We start from the raw sequence: 20409 nt of genomic DNA on the forward strand, positions 1-20409 counted from the left end.
ACCTATTCCCTAAATACAAAAATGAGGGCCAGATAAACACTAACGATGTTTTGTGAAATATATATCATTCAAACTGATAACAGCTAGATATTTCACTTTTGCTTTTCTCTTTCAGTACTGGGATTTTGAAATCAAGGCTTCCTGATTGCTGTATGGTTCACTTTTTTTTTTCTCAAATTTTTATTATCAAACTGACGTACAGAAAGGTTACAGTGTCATACGTTGGGCATTGGATACATTTCTTGTACTGTTTGTTGCCTTGTCCCTCATGCCCCCCTCCCTCCCCCCTTTCCCTCCCCCCCCAGTTGTTCAGTTCACTTACAGCAAACAGTTTTACAAGTATTGCTTTTGTAGTTATTTCTCTTTTTTTACCCTGTGTCTCTCGAATTTGGTATTCCCTTTGAATTTCCTACTTCCAATACCAGTAAACACGGTTTCCAATATACTCAGATAAGATTACAGAGATAGTGTAGGTACAAACATAGGAAGGTGATACAAAACATCATCAATAATAGAAACTACACATACACATAGGACGTTGAAAGTAGTTATAACTGTGATATATCACTTGTTTCCATATCATGGAGTTCATTTCACTTAGCATCATCTTATGTGTTTCTAAGGGTATAGCTATTGGGCCTTGTGATGCTCTGCTATGGCTTGCCTAAACCTGTACTAATTATTCCCAATAAGGGAGGCCATAGAGTCCATGTTTCTTTGGGTCTGGCTCACTTCACTTAGTATAATTTTTTCCAAGTCCTTCCATTTCCTTACAAATGGAACAATGTCGTTCTTTCTGATAGAGGCATAAAATTCCATTGTGTAAATGTACCACATTTTCCTGATCCATTCATCTATGGAGGGGCATCTGGGTTGGTTCCAGCTTCTCGCTATGACAAACTGTGCTGCGATGAACATTGTTGTGCTGGTGGCATTACTGTGATTTTGTTTGTGGTCTTTTGGATAGATACCCAACAGTGGGGCTGCTGGGTCATAGGGGAGTTCTATATTGAGCCTTCTGAGGAATCTCCATACTGCTTGCCAGAGTGGCTGAATGGTTCACTTTTTTTAAAATTTATTTTTATTTATTTGCCAGTCCTGGGGCTTGAAATCAGGGCCTGAGCACTGTCCCTGCCTTTTTTTTTGCTCAAGGCTAGCACTCTACTACTTGAGCCACAGAGTTACTTCTGGCTTTTCTATATATGTGGCGCTGAGGAATCGAACCCAGGCTTCATGTATACTAAGCAAGCACTTTACCACTAGGCCATATTCCCAGCTCTGTATGGTTCACTTTTATTAGAACATTGGCTAGATCTTTTTCAGAAAACAGATGTAAATGTTCCCTAAGTAACTACTAAATCACTTCAAGACTAGTAAATGCTAAGTTTAAGGACGTCACAAAGTAAGGAGAAATTCATACTAATGTTCAGAAGAAATGTTTATTACCTACTCTTCTTACACATAGGGAAGATCCTGATGTATATTTCAGTAACGTCGATTTCAGACTTTATAAAAACATCAACATACAGAAATATCATTGCAGAGATTTTTAAACACATCCACACCAAGACAAAAGTCTGGAACTACTAAAGTTCTCGCTCTCTCTCCTTTGGCATAATTAGTGTGTACAGGCAGTTTACCACTACGAGAGTATTTCATCTGATCACTTTTGAAATTTTAATGTGAAATGGAAGACATCAGGAAGTACTGCCAACTGGAAATGTAATTTAGAAGTAAATATAAGGAGAGCAGCTTAAGACTAAAATGAATGCATGACTGTCCCTTATTATAGTAAACTTCTGTTTACCCAAATGGGCTTCCGTATGGAAATCTGATGTAGCTTCCTACCACCCACTATAGAACACAACTGTTGAAATCAAACTTCTGTATTTTGGCAACTATGAATGAATCTGATACTAGTAAAACAAAGATGTGCAGTTGCTATTATAGAATCACAGAAACCTTTATAGAGAATCTTCTCCTACTGGCTTTATTTTCAATGGATAAATCTTTAAAACAGGAAAAAATATCCTCAATGAAAACACTGAGATGACTTCAAAACCTAGATCCCGAGAGGTTATGTTAAAAATAAGAAATTTATTACACCCATCCAAATGGGTTCTGAAAATAATGACAAAAGCCTACTTCACACGTATGTCTCCCTGAAAACCAGATTCACCTTCCCATAGCCAAAATGTCCCTGAGAGTAACTTTTCTGAAACATCTGGATCTTAGTTCTCCTTCAAGGATGCTACAGATGAGAATCAGTTTCATAACTACAAGATTTCTCTGTTCATGGGGCTGGGAATATGACTTAGTGGTAGAGTGCTTGCCTAGCATGCACAAAACTCTAGGTTCAATTCCTCAGCACCACATATACGGAAAAGCTGGAAGTGGCACTGTGGCTCAAGAGGTGGAGGTAGGTAGATCCTGGAGCAAAAAAAAAGAAGAAGAAAAAGAAGAATCCAGCGACTGTGCTCAGGCCCTGAGTCCGCACCCCAGGACTGGCAAAAAAAAAAAAAAAGTCTGTACAGATGGGTGCTGGAGGCTCACACCTATAATCCTAGCTACTCAAGAGTCTAGATCTGAAGACCATGGTTCAAAGCCAGCCCAAGCAGAAAAGTGTGTGAGACTCTTATCTCCAATATACTAAGAAAAAACTGCAAGTAGCCCTGTGACTCAGAGCACTAGTCTTGAGTACCAAGAGGCTCAGGGTCAGCACCTGGTCCCTGAATTCAAACCCTGGTACCAGCAGATAAAAAATATTTCTTTGTTCTTGTCCAAGTTAGTCTCTCACAAAGATAAGGCTCACCATTAGATATAGTTCATTGGATGGCACACGAAGTTAGGAGGTTGCACTTGACCCCATAGTGTGTGTATTGACTCACCATTCTGTCACTGAAGAAACTGTCCCTGGAGTCTAGATGATTTTGTTCTTCCTGACTTACCTTTTGAAAATGAGGATTTCCCTGGGAAGGCAATCATGAAGAGTACAATTATAGCCAGCTTCTCAGCAGAGCATTTCTGTAGCTACAACTCTCCCTTCTGGGGCCTATATGGAAATGGACTGACACTCCTGGAAAGAGAAGACAAAAGAGATACCAAGAGTAGAACAGGCTGGGGCTGGGGATGTGGCCTAGTGGCAAGCGTGCTCGCCTCGTATACATGAAGCCCTGGGTTCGATTCCCCGGCATCCCATATATAGAAAATGGCCAGAGGGGGCGCTGTGGCTCAAGTGGCAGAGTGCTAGCCTTGAGCAAAAAGAAGCCAGGGACAGTGCTCAGGCCCTGAGTTCAAGGCCCAGGACTGGCAAAAAACAAAACAAAACACAAGAGTAGAACAGGGTCAAGAAAGAAGATACATTAGGACACAGCCAGAGCGTGAGCCAGTCCCTTCCTCTTGTTTCTTCCCTCATGTACCCAGGAAGTGGCCTACCAACTCCCCTTCTTCACTGCCAGCAGCTACCTGCAGGACTGTGCTTCAGAATCTACCTATACACTGCTGTAGCTTCTCCTTCCACCTCTTATCCAAATGTCAGTGGAAGGGAAAAGGGCTATCTTTGAACTATGCAGGGATCTTTATTATTATTATTTATTAGGAAATAGAGAGGCACTCAAAAGAAAAGCAACACAATAGAAAGTTACACGATAAAAATAATGCCAAAGTCTGTGATATACACGACAGTCTTTTTGAGAGGCATGACCACTAACTCAGTCTTGGAGGCCTTGGCCTCTAATGGTCAAGGTTCCATTTTTCTCCAGAGTCTCACCATCCCTGTACACAATACTCCTCTCTTGTACTCTGTGTTTATATGGCTGACATCTACATGACACTTAGGGTGGAACACTAGTTTCGTTTTTTTCTTCATAGGAGCAGCCCTTGACCATGCCCAGAATAAGAATGAACTAATGAGCAAAGTCGAGGGTTGACCATTCTTAGCTCTTATTTCCTCTTATTCTTTTGTTGGGATTAAATTCTTCTTAATCTCAGAAAATACAAGACTATACTACCAAGCTTTCTTCTTGATCTCAAAAAAGACATCACAAGACATCGAGATGCCTGAGTACTGTTTGCATGAATTCGTACCCTTTACATCAGGTGCTCATAATGATCAATATGGGTCATTCAAATTTCACAAACTTCTTACTTTCTCCTTACTTCCCTGTGAAACACTCCCAGCTTCAACCTGACTTCATCATATTTCAATTTAATAATATCTTGCTTCTTAGAACAGTTTCTCAGAAAGTAGATTATGTGGCATTGCTCTTGGTTTGTGTGTTTTTTCATATATATTCAGTTACTCAAAAGTCATAGTAGAATGGTGCTGTTATTTTCATATTTGCAAGAGAAACTGTGTTTTTAATGCCAATTTTTCTCTCTCTCTCTTTTGCCAGTTTTGAGGCTTGAACTCTGGGCTTGAATGCTGTCACTAAGTTTTTGTGCTCAAGGCTATCTCTCTACCACTAGAGCCACAGCTCCACTTTTGTGGTTAATTGGAGATAAACTCTCAGGACTTTCCTGCCTGGGCTGGCATCAAACTGCAATCCTGAGTAGCTAGGATTGCAGACATGAGTAACTAGTGCCAAGTTAAATTCAATTCTTTAATGATGATAATAATAAAATAATAATAATAGTTATAATAGCTAAGAGTCATCAACAGTTACTGTGGGCCAACAATCTTACTAACTTGACCCTGAATTATTATTAAAATAATCCAAGCTGAGCAGCTGATAAGGCTGAGACGTGGACAGATTTCATCACTTGCATATTACTTCATACTAAGTGAAGGACGTAAAAGGAGCAAAGATCATTTCGTTTGAGCAGTTGATTTAAATTGAACTCTGTGTTTTCTGTTACATCTTTTAATAAAGAAAAGTAGAGGACTTCTTAGGCATATTAAGATTCTGCTCACGAGCATAGCCTTTCCAGTCAGTCGCAGTTATACATATCTGACAGAAACACTGAAAACTGCCATATTTGGATTGGGTCCTTTGTCTCCATGGTCTCAAAGCATGAGTCCATGGGCACAGAAGAAGTAAAATGGCAAAGATTTATTGAAGAAAGTAATAAGCCAGCTCCCACTAGACAGTAGGGGTCCCTGGGGACAACACTGCCTGGGCTGCATTGAAAGGTGTTTATAAGGTGTCTCACTGGCTAGTCTGTGGGTCACAGGAGTCCCCAGATCTAATCACAGGCTCCAGCTAGCTCTCCATGCATCATTTAGCCCTTTGGACTGGGTGCCTGTTTCAATGCACACCTCTGGGGTCCAATCAGTCGGCAGTTCACATGAAAGTCTTTCAAGATCAATGAGCCAAGACTTGATGTCTAGGGGCCTGCATGCATGCTGCTCAAGACCATGGTGAGGGACACAGAACTTCTGCGGGAGGGGTGCCTCTACCCAGATTGCCTAGCCAGGTTCTTGATCTGCTTTCTATAGGCTGTCTTCAATTTATTTTACAATGATGAGAAGTTTTTGGAGGATGATTCCATTTTAGAAGCATGTAGGAATCTTGAGAAAGTGTTTTCCACCAGAACCAAGTTTGTAGTTTACTAGAGACCATGTTGTAGACATTTTGACATTTAGGATGTGCTAAGAAAAAAATACTCACTAGGCCCAGTAAGCACATTTTAAATACCTAAGTGTCGGGTATGATAGAGAAACATTTGGACTTAAGTTTTACACTGTTAACATTACAGTCAGTTTTATGACAAATACTCAGAATGACAGATCTTTCATATGATAGTCTTATACAGAGAGGACAGAAGTCCTGGCGCTTCCTCTCTGGGGGACATATCATACCTTGCAGAGCCATCTGAGCCACTATTCCCACACACTGCGATGAAAAGGACCACATTGAGGGATATAGGATGATATTGGAAGTCTGACATAGTTTGAACTTTTTAAAGATCCTGATATTACATATTTACAAAGTATACATAACCATTGTCCTGTGTGCCAGTGAGTTCAATTGCCAGTGTTTGAGCTTCTGTGAATGTGTGACAGAGAAGCAAAGGGAAAGTTATATAAAGGTCCTCTTTCCTCCTATTATCCATATGACTACAACTAGGTGTTTAAAACATGCTTACTTGGCTCAGTGAGTGTTTTTTCTTAGCACAACCTAAATTCCAAAATATCCATATCCGGGTCTCTAATAAACTACAAACTTTGTTCTGGTGAAAAATACTTCTGCTCAAGATCCCTACATACTGCTACAATAAAATCATTTCCCAAAGCCTTTTCATCATTGTAAAATAAATTGGATATTCTAAATGTTGTTCATCTTTGGTTAGACTAGCACCTTGTATGAGTAGCTAATGGAATTTTGAGAGGACACGAGAGCCATTCCAACAGTACTGGCTCCTCATTCTGGAGTTCCTGGCAAACTCACCTGATCCAGATGTGCCATTGACATTGTAGGATGCCCAAAGAGATGCCATAACCAAATAAAAAGCATCTGTTTGCTCATAGGGTAAATGCACAATCCCCCAAACAAGATTAAGTGTGTGTGTGTGTGTGCCACTTATTAATTCTGCTTCCCTGTAAACTATAAGCAAATGGAGAAGAGGAGTCTCTATGTGTTAATCCACCTATCCTTTACCTCTGGGAAAATACCAGTAAATTTTTGGTGAGCAACTAAATGGATGATACCTATGATTTAAAAAATAATTTTCAGATAGAGGCATGTTGTAGAAGTATAAGAAAGGAAGCAATCCTCAGCTAATTAAACCACCAAAAGGTGTGATGAAAATAATTTGAGTGTTGTGCTTATTTAAAAAATATTTACCAAATAGTTTTGTAAAATATAAGGGAAGAGAAGAGTTTCTGATTTCAGTACTCTTTTCCACCTGTTCAAGAAACCATGCGACAAAGCAGGACACAGTGGCTTATGCCTGTAATCATCTCTACTTGAAAAGTGGAGACAGAAGGATCAAAGCTTGAGGCCAGCCCACAAAAATATCATCAAAATCCTATCTTACCAAAACAAGCTGGGGTTGGCTCATATCTATAATCCCAACTATACAGGAGGAGAAAGAGAAATGCAAATGTAAGAGAAATGCATTCCAAAACTGATATCAGGAAAGGAAGAAAGAGAGAGGGAGAGGGAGAGAGAGAAAGAGAGAGGGGGGAGAAGGAGAGGGAGAGGGAAAGGGCGGGAGGGATGAAAGGAGGGAGGGAGGGAGAGTGAGAGGAAAGAAAGAAGGAGGGAAAGAAGAAAGGAAGGGAGGGAGGGAGGGAAAGAAAGAACGGAGAGAAGATGCAAGACTATCTGAAAAATAGCAAAATTAAAAAAAGGTTGGAGGTGTAGCTTAAGTGATAGAACACTTCTATAGCAAGTACAAGGGTGTTAGTTCAAGCCTCAATATTGTAAAGGCACAAAGGAAGAGACAGGAATAGGAAAAGGAGATGAGGAAACACATTATTCAGAATTTAAATTTTACTTTAAAGACCTGAAATTTATCAGGGGAGTTTCATAATTTCAAGTAGAAAACTTCCTTGGAAATTTGAGACAATTTATAGCTCTGGAAATTATTGATATCTTTTGTTGTTGTTTTTCCTTATCAAAAGTAGAATGTCTTTCCAGGTAACTTTTTCCTATAAAAGCATATTTCAGTTGACAAAAATTAGTTTATCTGTTTGTAAGGACATAGAAAGCTATTCACTTTATTATGACAGATTAACCTTTAATACAACTCATGGATTTCTGAGACAGACTCTACAAGTCGAAAGAAAGAAAGAGACACAGAGAAAGAGAGAAAGAGAGATGAAGAATAAACAATCTCTGCTTTCCCCTTCCCATCAGTGGTCCACTAGGAAAACTGACAAGGTTCTAGTGTTCAAAAACAAAGAATAAAAAGAAATAAAATATTTTTTTCAGAATTGGTTTCTGAAGCAATTTCAGTTTATATCTTGGATAATTTTCTTAGATTAACCTGGCTCTTTGAAATATGTTATCGAGTGTTAATCAAACATCACTGAACAACTAAATTGGGTTTTTCTGGATATCAAGTGGGAACAGTAAATTTTGTTCAGGCAAGAGCTCCAGGATAATTGACTTAAAACCAGAACATATTCCATTATAGCAGAAAACAAAAGTGGAGGAGATGAATGAATTATGCATTATGCATTGTGCCTTCTTTGTACACCAATAAGTAAAATTTTATTTTTAAAATAAATTATTTTCACAGAAATAGCATGCTATATCCAGGCACTGGTGGCTCATGCCTGTAATCCTAGCTACTCAGGAGGCTGAGATCTGAAGATGGCAGTTCAAAGCTAGGCTGGACAGAAAAGTCCATGAGACTCTTATCCTCAAGTAGAAAAAAAAAAAAAAGAGCTGTGGCTCAAGCAGTAGAACAGTAGTCTTAAGCAAAAAAAGCTCGGGGACAGTGCCCAAGCCCTGAGTTCAAACCCCAGGCACACACACACACACACACACACACACACACACACACACACACACACATGCATATAAATACACACACAATGCTTTTTACACTGCTAAATTACCAATTGCACTAGCAACATTAATTCACAAAGAAAAGCCAATGTGACTGTATATTCGTGACTGACTTCAAAGTTTATGGTTCTCATATGTAGGCCAGATGTGTGCTGTACTGGCAAGCACATCCAGCCTTATTCTGTCTTATGAGGTGGTATTGAATCTGAAGGTGTGCTGCCCTAGGTTTTCAGAAACGCAAAAGGCATTACAGACTTACTGTGTGCCTTTCCTGCATTGCCCTGCATTCAGGCTGTCGGGCCTGCAGCATTAGGGATCCATCAATCTCTGAGCCGGCTTCCTGAGTTGTGGATGACCTCCTACACAGTTGCAGCTCCCCACCCCTAGGGGGGTGCTGCTGTAAACATATGTATTTATTTTGGGACACCATGCTACTTTCTTTTTTTTTTCTTTTCATGCTACTTTCTTGTTCTTTTGCACAAAGCTCCCAGTCCCCATGCTCCTGACCTTAAATATTTCCATTTACAGACAACTAACAGATTTCCCTGATTGCTCATAAATCAAAATGGTTCCAATGAATGATGACTTATGGTGAACATAACTCTTACATCTCTCCATTCAAGGTGTGCCAATGTCACTCTATTCTTGTTACAGTGTCAAATGCCAATTTTTATTCACAGAAAGATAGGAACCCTGGTCCCAAATGACACTTCATTTAAGTAATTGTTTTTAATATAGAATTTGGCCAAAGGTCTTTTGAATACTTTTCCCTTCCTTTGTTCCATCCTGTTAGATCTACTGAAAATATACCTGAGGGAAAAAATAAAAACCATTTGTATTTACATCTCTTATATGTCCATTCCACTGTATAGTTGATTATATCAGTCACTCATTAAAGCTTCATACCATATCTGGGGTTATGGGGTCTGAACCCAACCAGTATCATTGGCAACATATCAGTCCCTGCCCACTATGAGTTCCCCTTCTCTACAGGGGTCACATTTACAATCTGGCATGCTAGCCTGAATAACTAGATTCCAGTGGCCTAATTTCACCCTTGAGTTCCTGCAAGTTCTCATTCAGCTACCCACCACTTGGTGATTTATCTAGATTTATTGTATCAATTTGGCAGAACAGCTCTGATACAATGGCTCTTGATTTAATATCATCTGTCTTCCGGGTCTAAGAAAAAGATAGGACTGCAATCTTCTTATAATCCTCTTCATTAAAAGCTAAGGTTTAAGAACTCACTCATGGCCTATCAGCCTTCCATCGTTGGGAGACCTCTTCATGCCAACCTCATCTGTGCTCAGTCCTTTCTCTTGAATTAAATTGTTCTCTCTGATTTGTTGAAAGGAATTTATATTGCTCTCTCAGTCCCACAATGTCTGTGCATTTTGCAATCAACCTATTTCTGTATTTCCCCTAATCTTCCAATCAGTGGGGACTTCCCAGTTCTTAGCACTTTAACCAAGTTCCCAGTTAAGAAAAGGAGCTGATTATTTCCTGGAGTAATATGTCTGAAACCTCCAATAACCTCTGAAATTGGGAATTCAGAGGATGCAGAATAATTGTGAATAAGGGGGCTTTTTGAAAACCATTGAAGTTTTATTATAGGCACCTTCTGTAAAGTTAGTAAACCACTTTATGAAAAAGCCTTCAAAATTCCAGGAGTAGCTACTATAATGATTTAGCACCATTCATCCATATGAAAAATGTCACAAACTGTGAGGTGAAAGAACTGGGCACTAGGAATTCAGAAGAACAATCTCTTCTTTCCCCCACACCCGAAGCATCTCAGTGTGGGGTCAAGTCACATTCACACATGTAAATATCGTCAAATACAAGTAAGTGTCATAAAATAGGTAAAAGTGAAAGGTAGAGTGTCTCTCCCCATTCAAGAGAAAAGCTATCTGCAGAGCCATGTGAGTGCAGAATGAATTATTGTCCTAAAGAGTGGATTAAGAGATCCTGGGAAGATGTAGTGGGGAGGTCAGGCACCAGGAGGGACTGCACACTGTGACTGTGGTGTGTAGTGCAATAATGAATGATAGCCATGGAGACTGGAGGAGATGGCTAGGTATGCCATGAGAAAAAAGGTGGACTGCTTCCTGTGGGCAAAAGGAAGCAATGAGGGTTTTAAAGGATGGAATAATGTGATCGAATTTGTGATCTGAATATGAAAGCAGAGACATCATTTGGGAGTTATTAAAGTGTTAAATCGAAGGGGGATGGAAACAATAACACTGGAAGTAGACAGAAGAAAATGGATTCAATTCACAGCTAAGAGGCAGCTATGTTCAGAATGGTAGGAAATTAAAGAATGGGATATCAAGAATGACCCCTGATCCAGGATTTGGTTTAAAGTAGCTAAGATACATGATGGTTCTAAAAACTAGAAGAAGGGTAAGGGAGGAAAAGCTCTTAGGACTAGGGTTGACCTGTACTCTATGAAAGCGCTCTGTGAACATGAGTTCACTGGGTTCAGCATATGCTATCCATATAGAAATTTCCAATAAGCAAGTACTTAAAAGTGGTGCTCAGGTTGAGAAACATTGTATTCTGGCTAACTGTAAGTCACATACAGCAACAAAAACAAATAACTAATGATCCCTCTCTGAATTCTAGCATGGATTATTTATTGTATTTCATTCTTTTAATACATCAATCACAGACATCTTATTCATGTAAGTGATTTATTCTATATACAATTTATTCATTATATGTCATTCTTCTAATATATCAATCATGGGAATCTTATTCATACAAATGATTTATTCTGTTACTAAAGCCTTATCATTACAGATGTTATTTGCCTTCTAGCCACATGATTTTAAGTATCTTGATCATTCAAAATAGCAACTATTAAAGCAATGAATTACTAACACAAGGTACTTTCTATTTCCAAGAGTATGTAAATAAATAGTTTATTCTGACTGTAAAATAATTTTGCTGAAACATCATACTTCTTATAGTATGTATGCCTTTTATGGCACATTTTGCAATGGACATGTTCATTATGCTTCCTAAATCGATGAAGATTTGGTGTATTTGTGTCAATTTGGTTAGAAGTAGAACTATTCAAATACTCTCTACTTTCACCTTTTTAAAATACCTCTCTTTGACAAAAATAACTATCACATAAATATGGTTGGATTTAGGGTATGAAATGATAGGTGAATTGAGGAGGAGTGAGGACAGGAGAAAAATGGGGGAGGAAGTAACAAGGTTGACAAGAAATGTTTCTGTACATCACCTTGACAATAAATTTTTTTTAAAGAAAAGAAAAGGAAGCCCCCATAGTTACCCTAACTTCAGATTTAGCAATTGTTCTAAGAACAAATTGTGAAGTTTCTAAAACCTGTTTAAATTATAGAGACTAGACTCATCATGTACAAAAATTATTTTATGAAACCAAAGTGGGCAAAATTTTTTCTGCTGTTTAAATTCATAATTACCTGATGTGTATTCTTCTAATTACTAACCCATGTATTGAGCAAGTGACGTATATGAAAGATAAACTGGAACGTCCTTATGACTCTTGAAGTAAAGGAACACTGAATAGACAATCATTCAGAAATGTGTATTGAATCGCACCTATGTTTTCTAAGATGGATGTGTTCACCCAATGCATACTACCACATACCCTGTGATTCTACAGAACAGAAAATATCACACTTCATTATCAAAGCTTCTCCAAATGACATCATGTTTTCTTTTCTATTTTCATTAAACAGGGAAGGCCATGGTAAAATTTCGGTATTTGCTGTCAAAATGGCTTTAGCCACATTGTGTGGAGGGAAGATCATGGACAAGTTAAGATGTAAGTTTTTATTCCTTATATCTCTCTTTGCATGTCTCTCCCATGCACCACATTTCCTCTCCCTTATTCCTGCCATGGTCCCCTGCCCATGAGTGTCTTTCCTGTGAGAGCTGCTTGAAACTCAGTCTTCTTGGATCATTGGATTTTGTCATAGACTTCTTTTCCTATTAGGTAACTGTTAACGAAGCTAGTGTTTAACTCTGGTTATGTATTATGATTATTTATAACTTGTGGAGTATCTCCAACTAAGTTCTTTGCCATAGGTAAGCCAGACAAACACTCTCTCTAGCTCATTCTACTGTACTACTTTACATGAAACTTATCATTATAGACTTGGAGTCTAAATAGGTCAGATGCCCTCCCCCTTAAGTACTGTAAAAACCAAAGTTCCTGACCCATCTCTTCTTTCTCCTCAGTCAATGCTACTCATTCAATGGGAACCCTAAAGATTCCAAAGCAGACATAGCCAGAAGATAGACACAGGAATATACAGAGACCCATAGACAAAATTAACCGATGCCAATACAAATGTGACAGCTAAATAATACTGAATGAATGTGGAATTTCATGTACATTTTATCACTAAATGTGGCATAGTCTGTTAACCAAAGACACATTGAGTGGGTTTTTTAGTTGGTGGTGGTGGTGGTTGGTTGCTTGTTTTAGGTAAAAAGAAATGTGAGGCCTAGGTTATTAAAGCAAATAGCACAGCTAAAATAGTACCAACATTCGAACCCTGATTTTTTTTCCTGCATTGATTGTCCTCACATTTAGACTGCCTCAAAATCACCTAGAGGGCTTTAAAAACATCTAGACATTTAGATTCCACCTGCAGAATCTCTGCCCAGTAGACCTAGAGTGAAAATAGGGAGTAAGAACTTTCATTTTTAGCTAACTTAAAATGATGTTGATGTAGTCCTTTAAAACAAATGTGCCATTTAGCCCTTTCCCTTACCCTGTACATTATGATTTTAGATTGTGATGCTGTGCTAGAAAGGGCATAGACATGCTGTAGGCCATTTCTTGAGTGGAAAGTTTCTTTCCACACACTAAGTTTGGGAGTTTTATTAAATACCTGTAGTGTCCCTCTTAGCTGCAGCCCTCTGACTCACAGCCATGAGCCTCTTTTTTTTCCCCCTGTTGCCTGTTAACCTCTGAGTGTAAGTTCTTCATTATTGTCAAGAGGGTAACATAGAAGGTTCCGAAACAAAAACTCTGCTCCTTTGAAATTTTCCCAGACCTGCTGCTAGGAAGAGTTTTCTCATTGCTCCAATAGATACAGGAAAGGGACTACAAGGCCCAGGTTATCCCTTCACTTCCAGAGATTTCCTTCCATGGAAGAGTTAGAAGATTCAGAGAAGCCAGTGAGAAGCTCCATGTTAGTCATGTCTGGTCTACCTACAAGATGCCTGTAATACTAGCTGCTAAGGAGGCTGAGATCTGAGGATCCAGATTCAAAGCTAACCAGGACAGAAAAGTCCATTCATCTCCAATTAAACATACACACACACACACACACACACACACACACACACACACACACACACACAGCCAGAAAGTGGAGCTGTGAAGAGTGTTAGCCTTGGATACTAAAGGAAAGAAGGAAGGAAGAAAGGAAGGAAGGGAGGAAGGGAGGGAGGGAGGGAGGGAGAGGGAGGAAGGAAGGAAGGGAAGAAGGAAGGGAGGGAGGGGGGGGGAGGGAGGGAGGGAGGGAGGGAGGGAGGGAGGGGAGGGAGGGGAAGGAAGGAAGGAAGGAAGGAAGGAAGGAAGGAAGGAAGGAAGGAAGGAAGGAAGGAAACAAACTACCTGAGTGCTTATCTGAAAAAAAACAAACAAACTTGTAAATAGAAGGTGCTGGAAGCAAAAGCCTTATTGAGCAAAGTGGCTTTGGAGTTATCCAGGAGGCAGTTTCTTCAGTTAGGCTGGGCAGGGAACTTTTCCCATAATGAACTGAACCAGACCAAGAAGACCTAGAAGACAATAGATAAACATAAAAAAATTTAATAAGCATTTCCATATATACATATATATATCCAATATTACATTAAAAGGAGAGTCCCCACTATTCAGTAAGAGAGTACTTACTATTAAAACAATTGAGGTGGAAACTGATTTTATGGGGCCAGCATGATTCCTCTGTGCAACTCTGCTACAATGGAAACTGATTTTAAGAAAACCAATCTTACAAATGTTAGAATCCCTCCAAGCTTTTCACAGAGACCAAGCTCTTCTCCTCCTTCCTCTGATCAGACGTTACCCATCTCCTGGTTCCTGGGGCAGGACAGCCCAGAATTTCCAAGGCTCTCATATCACTCAGCCTCTAAGACCACTTGCCTATTTTGAACCAATGATGAAAATAGTTACTGGTATGGAGAAAGTTATGGCTGACCACAGTGGGCCTGTGTAAGCCACTTCCATGTCCTAGACTCTTCCTTTACTCCAGGAACAAAGGTGGGGGCCAAAGACAAAGCAAAACATTGTTAGACAAGCAACTAAGAGTGTTGGCACAATTACAAAGTTCAAGCTGATTGTGAGCAGATCTTTACCCCTTATCAGAACCTCCACATTTGTCCTAGAAGCCCAGGAGTTCAAAGGAAACAGTGTAACTGCTCTACAGTTTTCTCCAGAAGCACTCAGAGAGCAAAGCAAGCCTGCTCTCAGTTGGCAAAAGCCCATCAGTCTTACGCAGAACTGTGGTAGAATCAACTAGAACAAGGCCCCACTGGAGAAATAAGGATCTCCAGTTTGTGGAAAGAACCCTCACCATCTGACAAATTCCGTACAAATGATATTATCCTGATACAGCATGTTCCCCTCTCTGGGAGAAGCAGACCTAAATTACAGTCTTACATATCCCCAATTTTGGCTGAAGGACTACCTTCACATAGATTGTCCTAAGAAGATGACTTTAGTGGCTTTCCGGTAAGTTGGTTGAAAGCAATTTGACCAAAAACAATTTAACTGAAATCACTTTGGCTCAGAGAAGCTCCTCAAAATGTCAATTTGTCAAAAATTATATCTTTCGGCACCAATATTTCTAGTTTGAATGGTAATAATTATTGACTGGATGAGCAACTATGGAACATCCACTCAAAGACAGCAGGAGCTGCCGTTTGGTAAGAGGGATTCTGGGTATTGTCAATTGTCTTCTTTTTGCTGGCCTTCGTTTCAGCAATGAGGCAGGCAAGGTCATGATTTTCTGCATCACTTTTATAATAAGAACAAGGAAAATGAAAGGATATGGAATATTTCAAGGTTTGATAGTTTTATTTTTCCTTCCATAAAAAAATTTTAATTCACTTTAAGCCAATATGCCAGCTGTGCTTATTTGGCATGTGCTTTTTTTTCTAGTTTTGTGCTTACCGGTAAAGCATATTTAGTTTGTTCCAACCAGCCTCATTTTTTTTTTTTTGTTGTTGTTGTTGGAGAGAACAGGGCAGAGAGAATTTCAGCAAGAATAATTGCTTGAAATTTTTAAAAGGAGAAAACAGAAAAATCGAAGCTTATATTTTTAACACCTTAAAATACATTTATAAAAGGGACAACTAGTATACTCATATGTGGGACATTCACCATAGAACTCCTTGGGCATCCTTGTCCCAGCTTAAGGAGAAAGTGGCGCCCCCTGCAGGCATCTTGTCCACTTAAACAGAAATGGCCTAAGGCACTCGTTTTCTGTTTAATTCTTCACCCAACTTATTAGAAACTGCTACTTTAATGGATTAGAATTCTTGTTTTCAACCTCTTTCTTAGGCTTCTTGGATAGTCCTCAAGATCTTACTGAGATCCAAGAATGAACACTGCGTAAGCCTGAAATGGCCTATGCTGTTCTACGGCCAATCAGAGGAATTGTCCACCCTGTTCAAAAGCCTCACATTATGGCAAACAGCACTTACTGAGTTTCTATAAGTAAACTGGCTGATCTGCCTCCACGATTACCTCCAGGGCAGTGTTTCTAACTCACTAGCATGCTTTCAATCCTTCCTCAGTTCCTTCAACATCCTCCAGATATAATCTAAACGCCTTAGCAGAGCTTTCAAAGCTCTTCATAGTTCAGCCTCACTTCCAAACCAGTCCCTGGTATGCCCTGCAGCTCCTTGCCACGGTGGGCTATTTGAAGATATTCAGGTTTATCATACTTAGCACTCTTCACGCCTGGGCTGCAGCCCTGCCCTACCACAAGGCCTGGTCTCTTCATCTTCATTGACTGTTCCCTCGTGGCCCTTGACCACTCCTTTCTCCTCAATAATCTTCTCACTGTTCTTGCTGCAGCCTATATACCCAACTCACCTGGAATTCAACCCAGGATGTTATCATCTACAGTTCTCTATCCACACCAAGGAGGACTTCTTGGTCATGCTCAGTACACAGAAACCTCTCAGAGGGCAAGAATGATATTTTAGTTTTCCTATACACTTATTGTTTAGTATAGTTTCATTTAGGGAATGTCAGATTGGTCATCATTGAATAGAAATGTTTCTAAAGTATCTATTGTTCTATGTGATTCTATAGATTTAGAAAATAATTTGGAACCTTATAGAAAATTTCCATTAGGGAAGCAAAGCCTAAAATCAAAAACAGATTCAGACAATATGAAATTCATAATAAATATCTAAAATGTTTAGGTGATGCTCTGTATGTCAAGGATCATTCTGAGCATTTTACTTCTACTAACTAGTTTAATCTTTGAAATAATCCTCTACTATACACACACACACACACACACACACACACTACTATATTGCAAGCATATTATACAGTTACAAACGCATAATCTTTTTGTCCTCATTTTTAAAAAATCAGAGTAGCTATTAACAGCCACTTCCAGTTAATCCCAGTGATGCAGCCCTTGTTTGTCTATTGCTTAGCAGTCCTTACTCAACACAAAGAAAGTTACTATTACCTTCATGTATATGGAAGATCACCATTGAAACTACTTATACTTTTTTCCTCTAGTGAGAGATGCTGCTGAAATCCTTTCACTGTATCATGTTTGAGAATGTGGCTTGGATAGAAAAAGCAATGCCTAGAAGATAATGAGGATGACCCTATTATAACCAGCCATCCTGCCATAAAACCAATAAGATGGCAGCTTTCCTAACAAAGTCAATTCCCTTTGCCTAGGTCTCTTTTTTCTCTCTTCTGATGAGATTCTTTAGTTTTATCTTTGGGACTGTTTTTGCTATTGGTAGCTCCATTTTTATTTGTTAACTAGCTTTAATGAAACACAAAATAAATTTCATGAAGTAAATAACATTGCAAAAGTGGACAAGAGAAAACTTCTTTTAGTTTAGATAGCAATATCTTCAATTACACTTTGACCTTAAAAATTGAACCCCAGGGCTGGGGATATAGCCTAGTGGCAAGAGTGCCTGCCTCGGATACACGAGGCTCTAGGTTCGATTCCCCAGCACCACATATACAGAAAACGGCCAGAAGCGGCGCTGTGGCTCAAGTGGCAGAGTACTAGCCTTGAGCGGGAAGAAGCCAGGGACAGTGCTCAGGCCCTGAGTCCAAGGCCCAGGACTGGCCAAAAAAAAAAAAAAAAAAAAAAAAAAAAATTGAACCCCAAAAATGAGCAAAGGTAGCATATTGTTCTTATTGATTCGATCCCAGTTGTTGTGCTGGACTAACAACAATCTGGTTAAACCAATACAAATCCTTTCATTCTAATAGTGATTTCCAAAGAGCATCATGAAGCATCTTGAGAAAATATGTCATTAAAATTTAGTAAGAGCACAAATGGAAGATCAGGGGCTCAATGAAGCCAGGAACACTTGGGAGGATAATCCAAGACCCTGACTTTACCTCATTGATTACCCACAAATTTCCATAGGGTCAAGTTTCCTCTTCACCACACGACTCTGAAACCCCTTCCTCATAAATCAAATGCCTTCTACCCTTAATACTTTGATTTATGGAAAGTTTCATGCTTCTGAGAAGTTAATCAAGTGTTTTATGACAACTTTATCCCTACTGAATCTTTCACATTGTAGATACCAGAAACCAAAACACAATAGTTTTAGTAATAATATAGATGGCTCACTTGCTAACTAGATTAACACACACACACACACACACACACACACACACTCACACACTCCACCTTTGCAATGAAATTATCATTGTGTCTATCCAAATGGCATCAGTATATTTACAAAGACAATTGAGTTATGTATGAGTTGATCATTTAGCCTCAGAGCAAAACCATAATGCTTTCTGTCATCAAAATATGTTAATTTTTCCCAAATTACCAGTTAATGCTATGGGCTAAAATCATCTACAAAAAAGACACTAGAGAAAGTACCATGCTATGAATATTTCAACACAAAGATTAGTTTTTGTATTATTATATCACAAAAACTATATCTATTCTGCCACATTTCTTATTTGCAGCAGGTATGTTATTCTGGAACTATAGAATGTTCAAGTGAATAAACAAATGCCTCCATCCTCTCTTTTCTTTTAGATATTTTCTCAATGATTTCTGACTCCAGTGGTGTGATGGTATATGGACGATATGACCAATTCCTTCGGGAAGTTCTCAAGCTGCCCACAGCAGTTTTTGAAGGTCCCTCATTTGGTTATACAGAACAATCAGCTAGATCTTGTTTCTCACAACAGGTAACATTTTAAAGAAAATAGCTCTCAAATTCTTATTGTTCTCCTTCTGCGTGTCATTCCCAATCACAGATGCCTAGACCAATTCTTCTTTATGGTAATGTCCAGCCTTTGCCATATGACCTCTGAGCCATAACTAACACATCTGGATAATTATAAAACTGGCCTTCACTGGCCATTAGGCAGGTATCATACAAATTACTTCTGTTGTCTAATTTGATCTACAACATACGACACTTTCAGTATCATTATTATCATCACTGTACTCTACAAAGGGCTAGTATTTTTACTCAGTCCTCTATGTGGCTAACCCATCACCAAATGTTAGCAGTATTCAGAAAAAGAGAGAAGAAAGGAGTCACCCAACATGTAATTTTGATCTAGCTAACCCAAGTGATGGTAGTACAGCTACCTAAGTCTGCAATGACATAATATACTTAAGGTTCCAAATGCTGTGTTTTAACAACTAAATGTGCACAAGGGAAAGTGCTTACTTTGTGGGGAGTTGGGGGGGGCCTCTACAGTTTGCACCTCTCTGATGTGCAGGAAAGACTAACATAGCACAGTGATAGTTTATAAACCCATACATTTTAGCAGGCGTGGTGGTACATGCCCTTAACCACAATTGCTCAGGAGGTAGAAATAGGAGGACAGTGGTTTGAGGCCAACTTGGGCAAAACATGACACCCAGCTCAAATGGTAGAGCACTTATAAGATCCTGAGTTTAAACCTAACTGCTGAAGAAAATTACACATTAGATAGCCTTAGTCAATAACAAACCAGTTATACTCTATAAAGAGACCACTGAAATAAAAATCACACAAAAATATTACATCCCTGAAGAGACTCCTGCAAGAAATCAGCCAGGTGCTGCTGGCTCAGGCTTGTATTTCAAGCTGTTTAGGAAACTGAGATCTGAGGTTCACAGTTCAAAGTCATCCTGGACAGGAAAGGTCTAAGACTCTTATCTCCAATTAACCACAAAAGGCCAGAAGTGGAGCTGTAGCTCAAGTGGTAGAATACTAGCTTTAAGTACAAAAGCTCAAATACAGCTCCCAGGCCCTGAGTTTCAAGTCCTAGGATAAACACATACACAAAAAAAAGGAAGGAAGAAAGGACAGGACAAGACATGCCAGGAAATGGGAAGGGATAGGGAGGGAAAGGGAGAGGAGGGGAGGGGAGGGGAGGTAATCAGTACATAGCCACCTCAGGAAAACCACGCTGATTTACTTGGTGATCCGGGAGTCAAAGCCACAGCAAGCTTCCCTGTGATCAAGAACTTAAGTAGACTCATAAATGTACCCATAAGATTAGAAAAGAAGACATGGTTTGCTGTACCAAATTCTAACTCCACTTCTGTGTTATCTCAGCTGGGGGACCACTTTCTAACCCTCCCTACCGTCCTACCCCATTCCCCCATGCCCAGTAGGCTTACGTGATCTTATGTATTCCTGCCCCAACATGTTACTCTTTCAGAAACTTCTCTATGAAGTTTGTATTCTCTCT

At 39.3% G+C, this 20409-nt stretch overlaps 1 protein-coding gene across 5 annotated transcripts in view; it reads left to right on the plus strand.

Moving 5' to 3' along the window:
* Dtna (dystrobrevin alpha) overlaps positions 1–20409 on the plus strand; it is a 235311-nt gene that overhangs the window by 142184 nt on the left and 72718 nt on the right. For all 5 annotated transcript variants that reach the window (XR_007213400.1, XM_048363437.1, XM_048363435.1 and 2 more), the window contains 2 exons: positions 12197–12282; positions 18752–18906. Coding sequence is in view for 4 of the 5 variants with exons in the window: in XM_048363437.1 (XP_048219394.1) it covers positions 12197–12282; positions 18752–18906 (241 nt within the window). In the remaining variant the exon portion in view is untranslated. The remainder of the gene's footprint in view (positions 1–12196; positions 12283–18751; positions 18907–20409) is intronic.

Source organism: Perognathus longimembris, chromosome 15, assembly GCF_023159225.1.
Source record: "Perognathus longimembris pacificus isolate PPM17 chromosome 15, ASM2315922v1, whole genome shotgun sequence".
Classification (NCBI taxonomy): domain Eukaryota; kingdom Metazoa; phylum Chordata; class Mammalia; order Rodentia; family Heteromyidae; genus Perognathus; species Perognathus longimembris.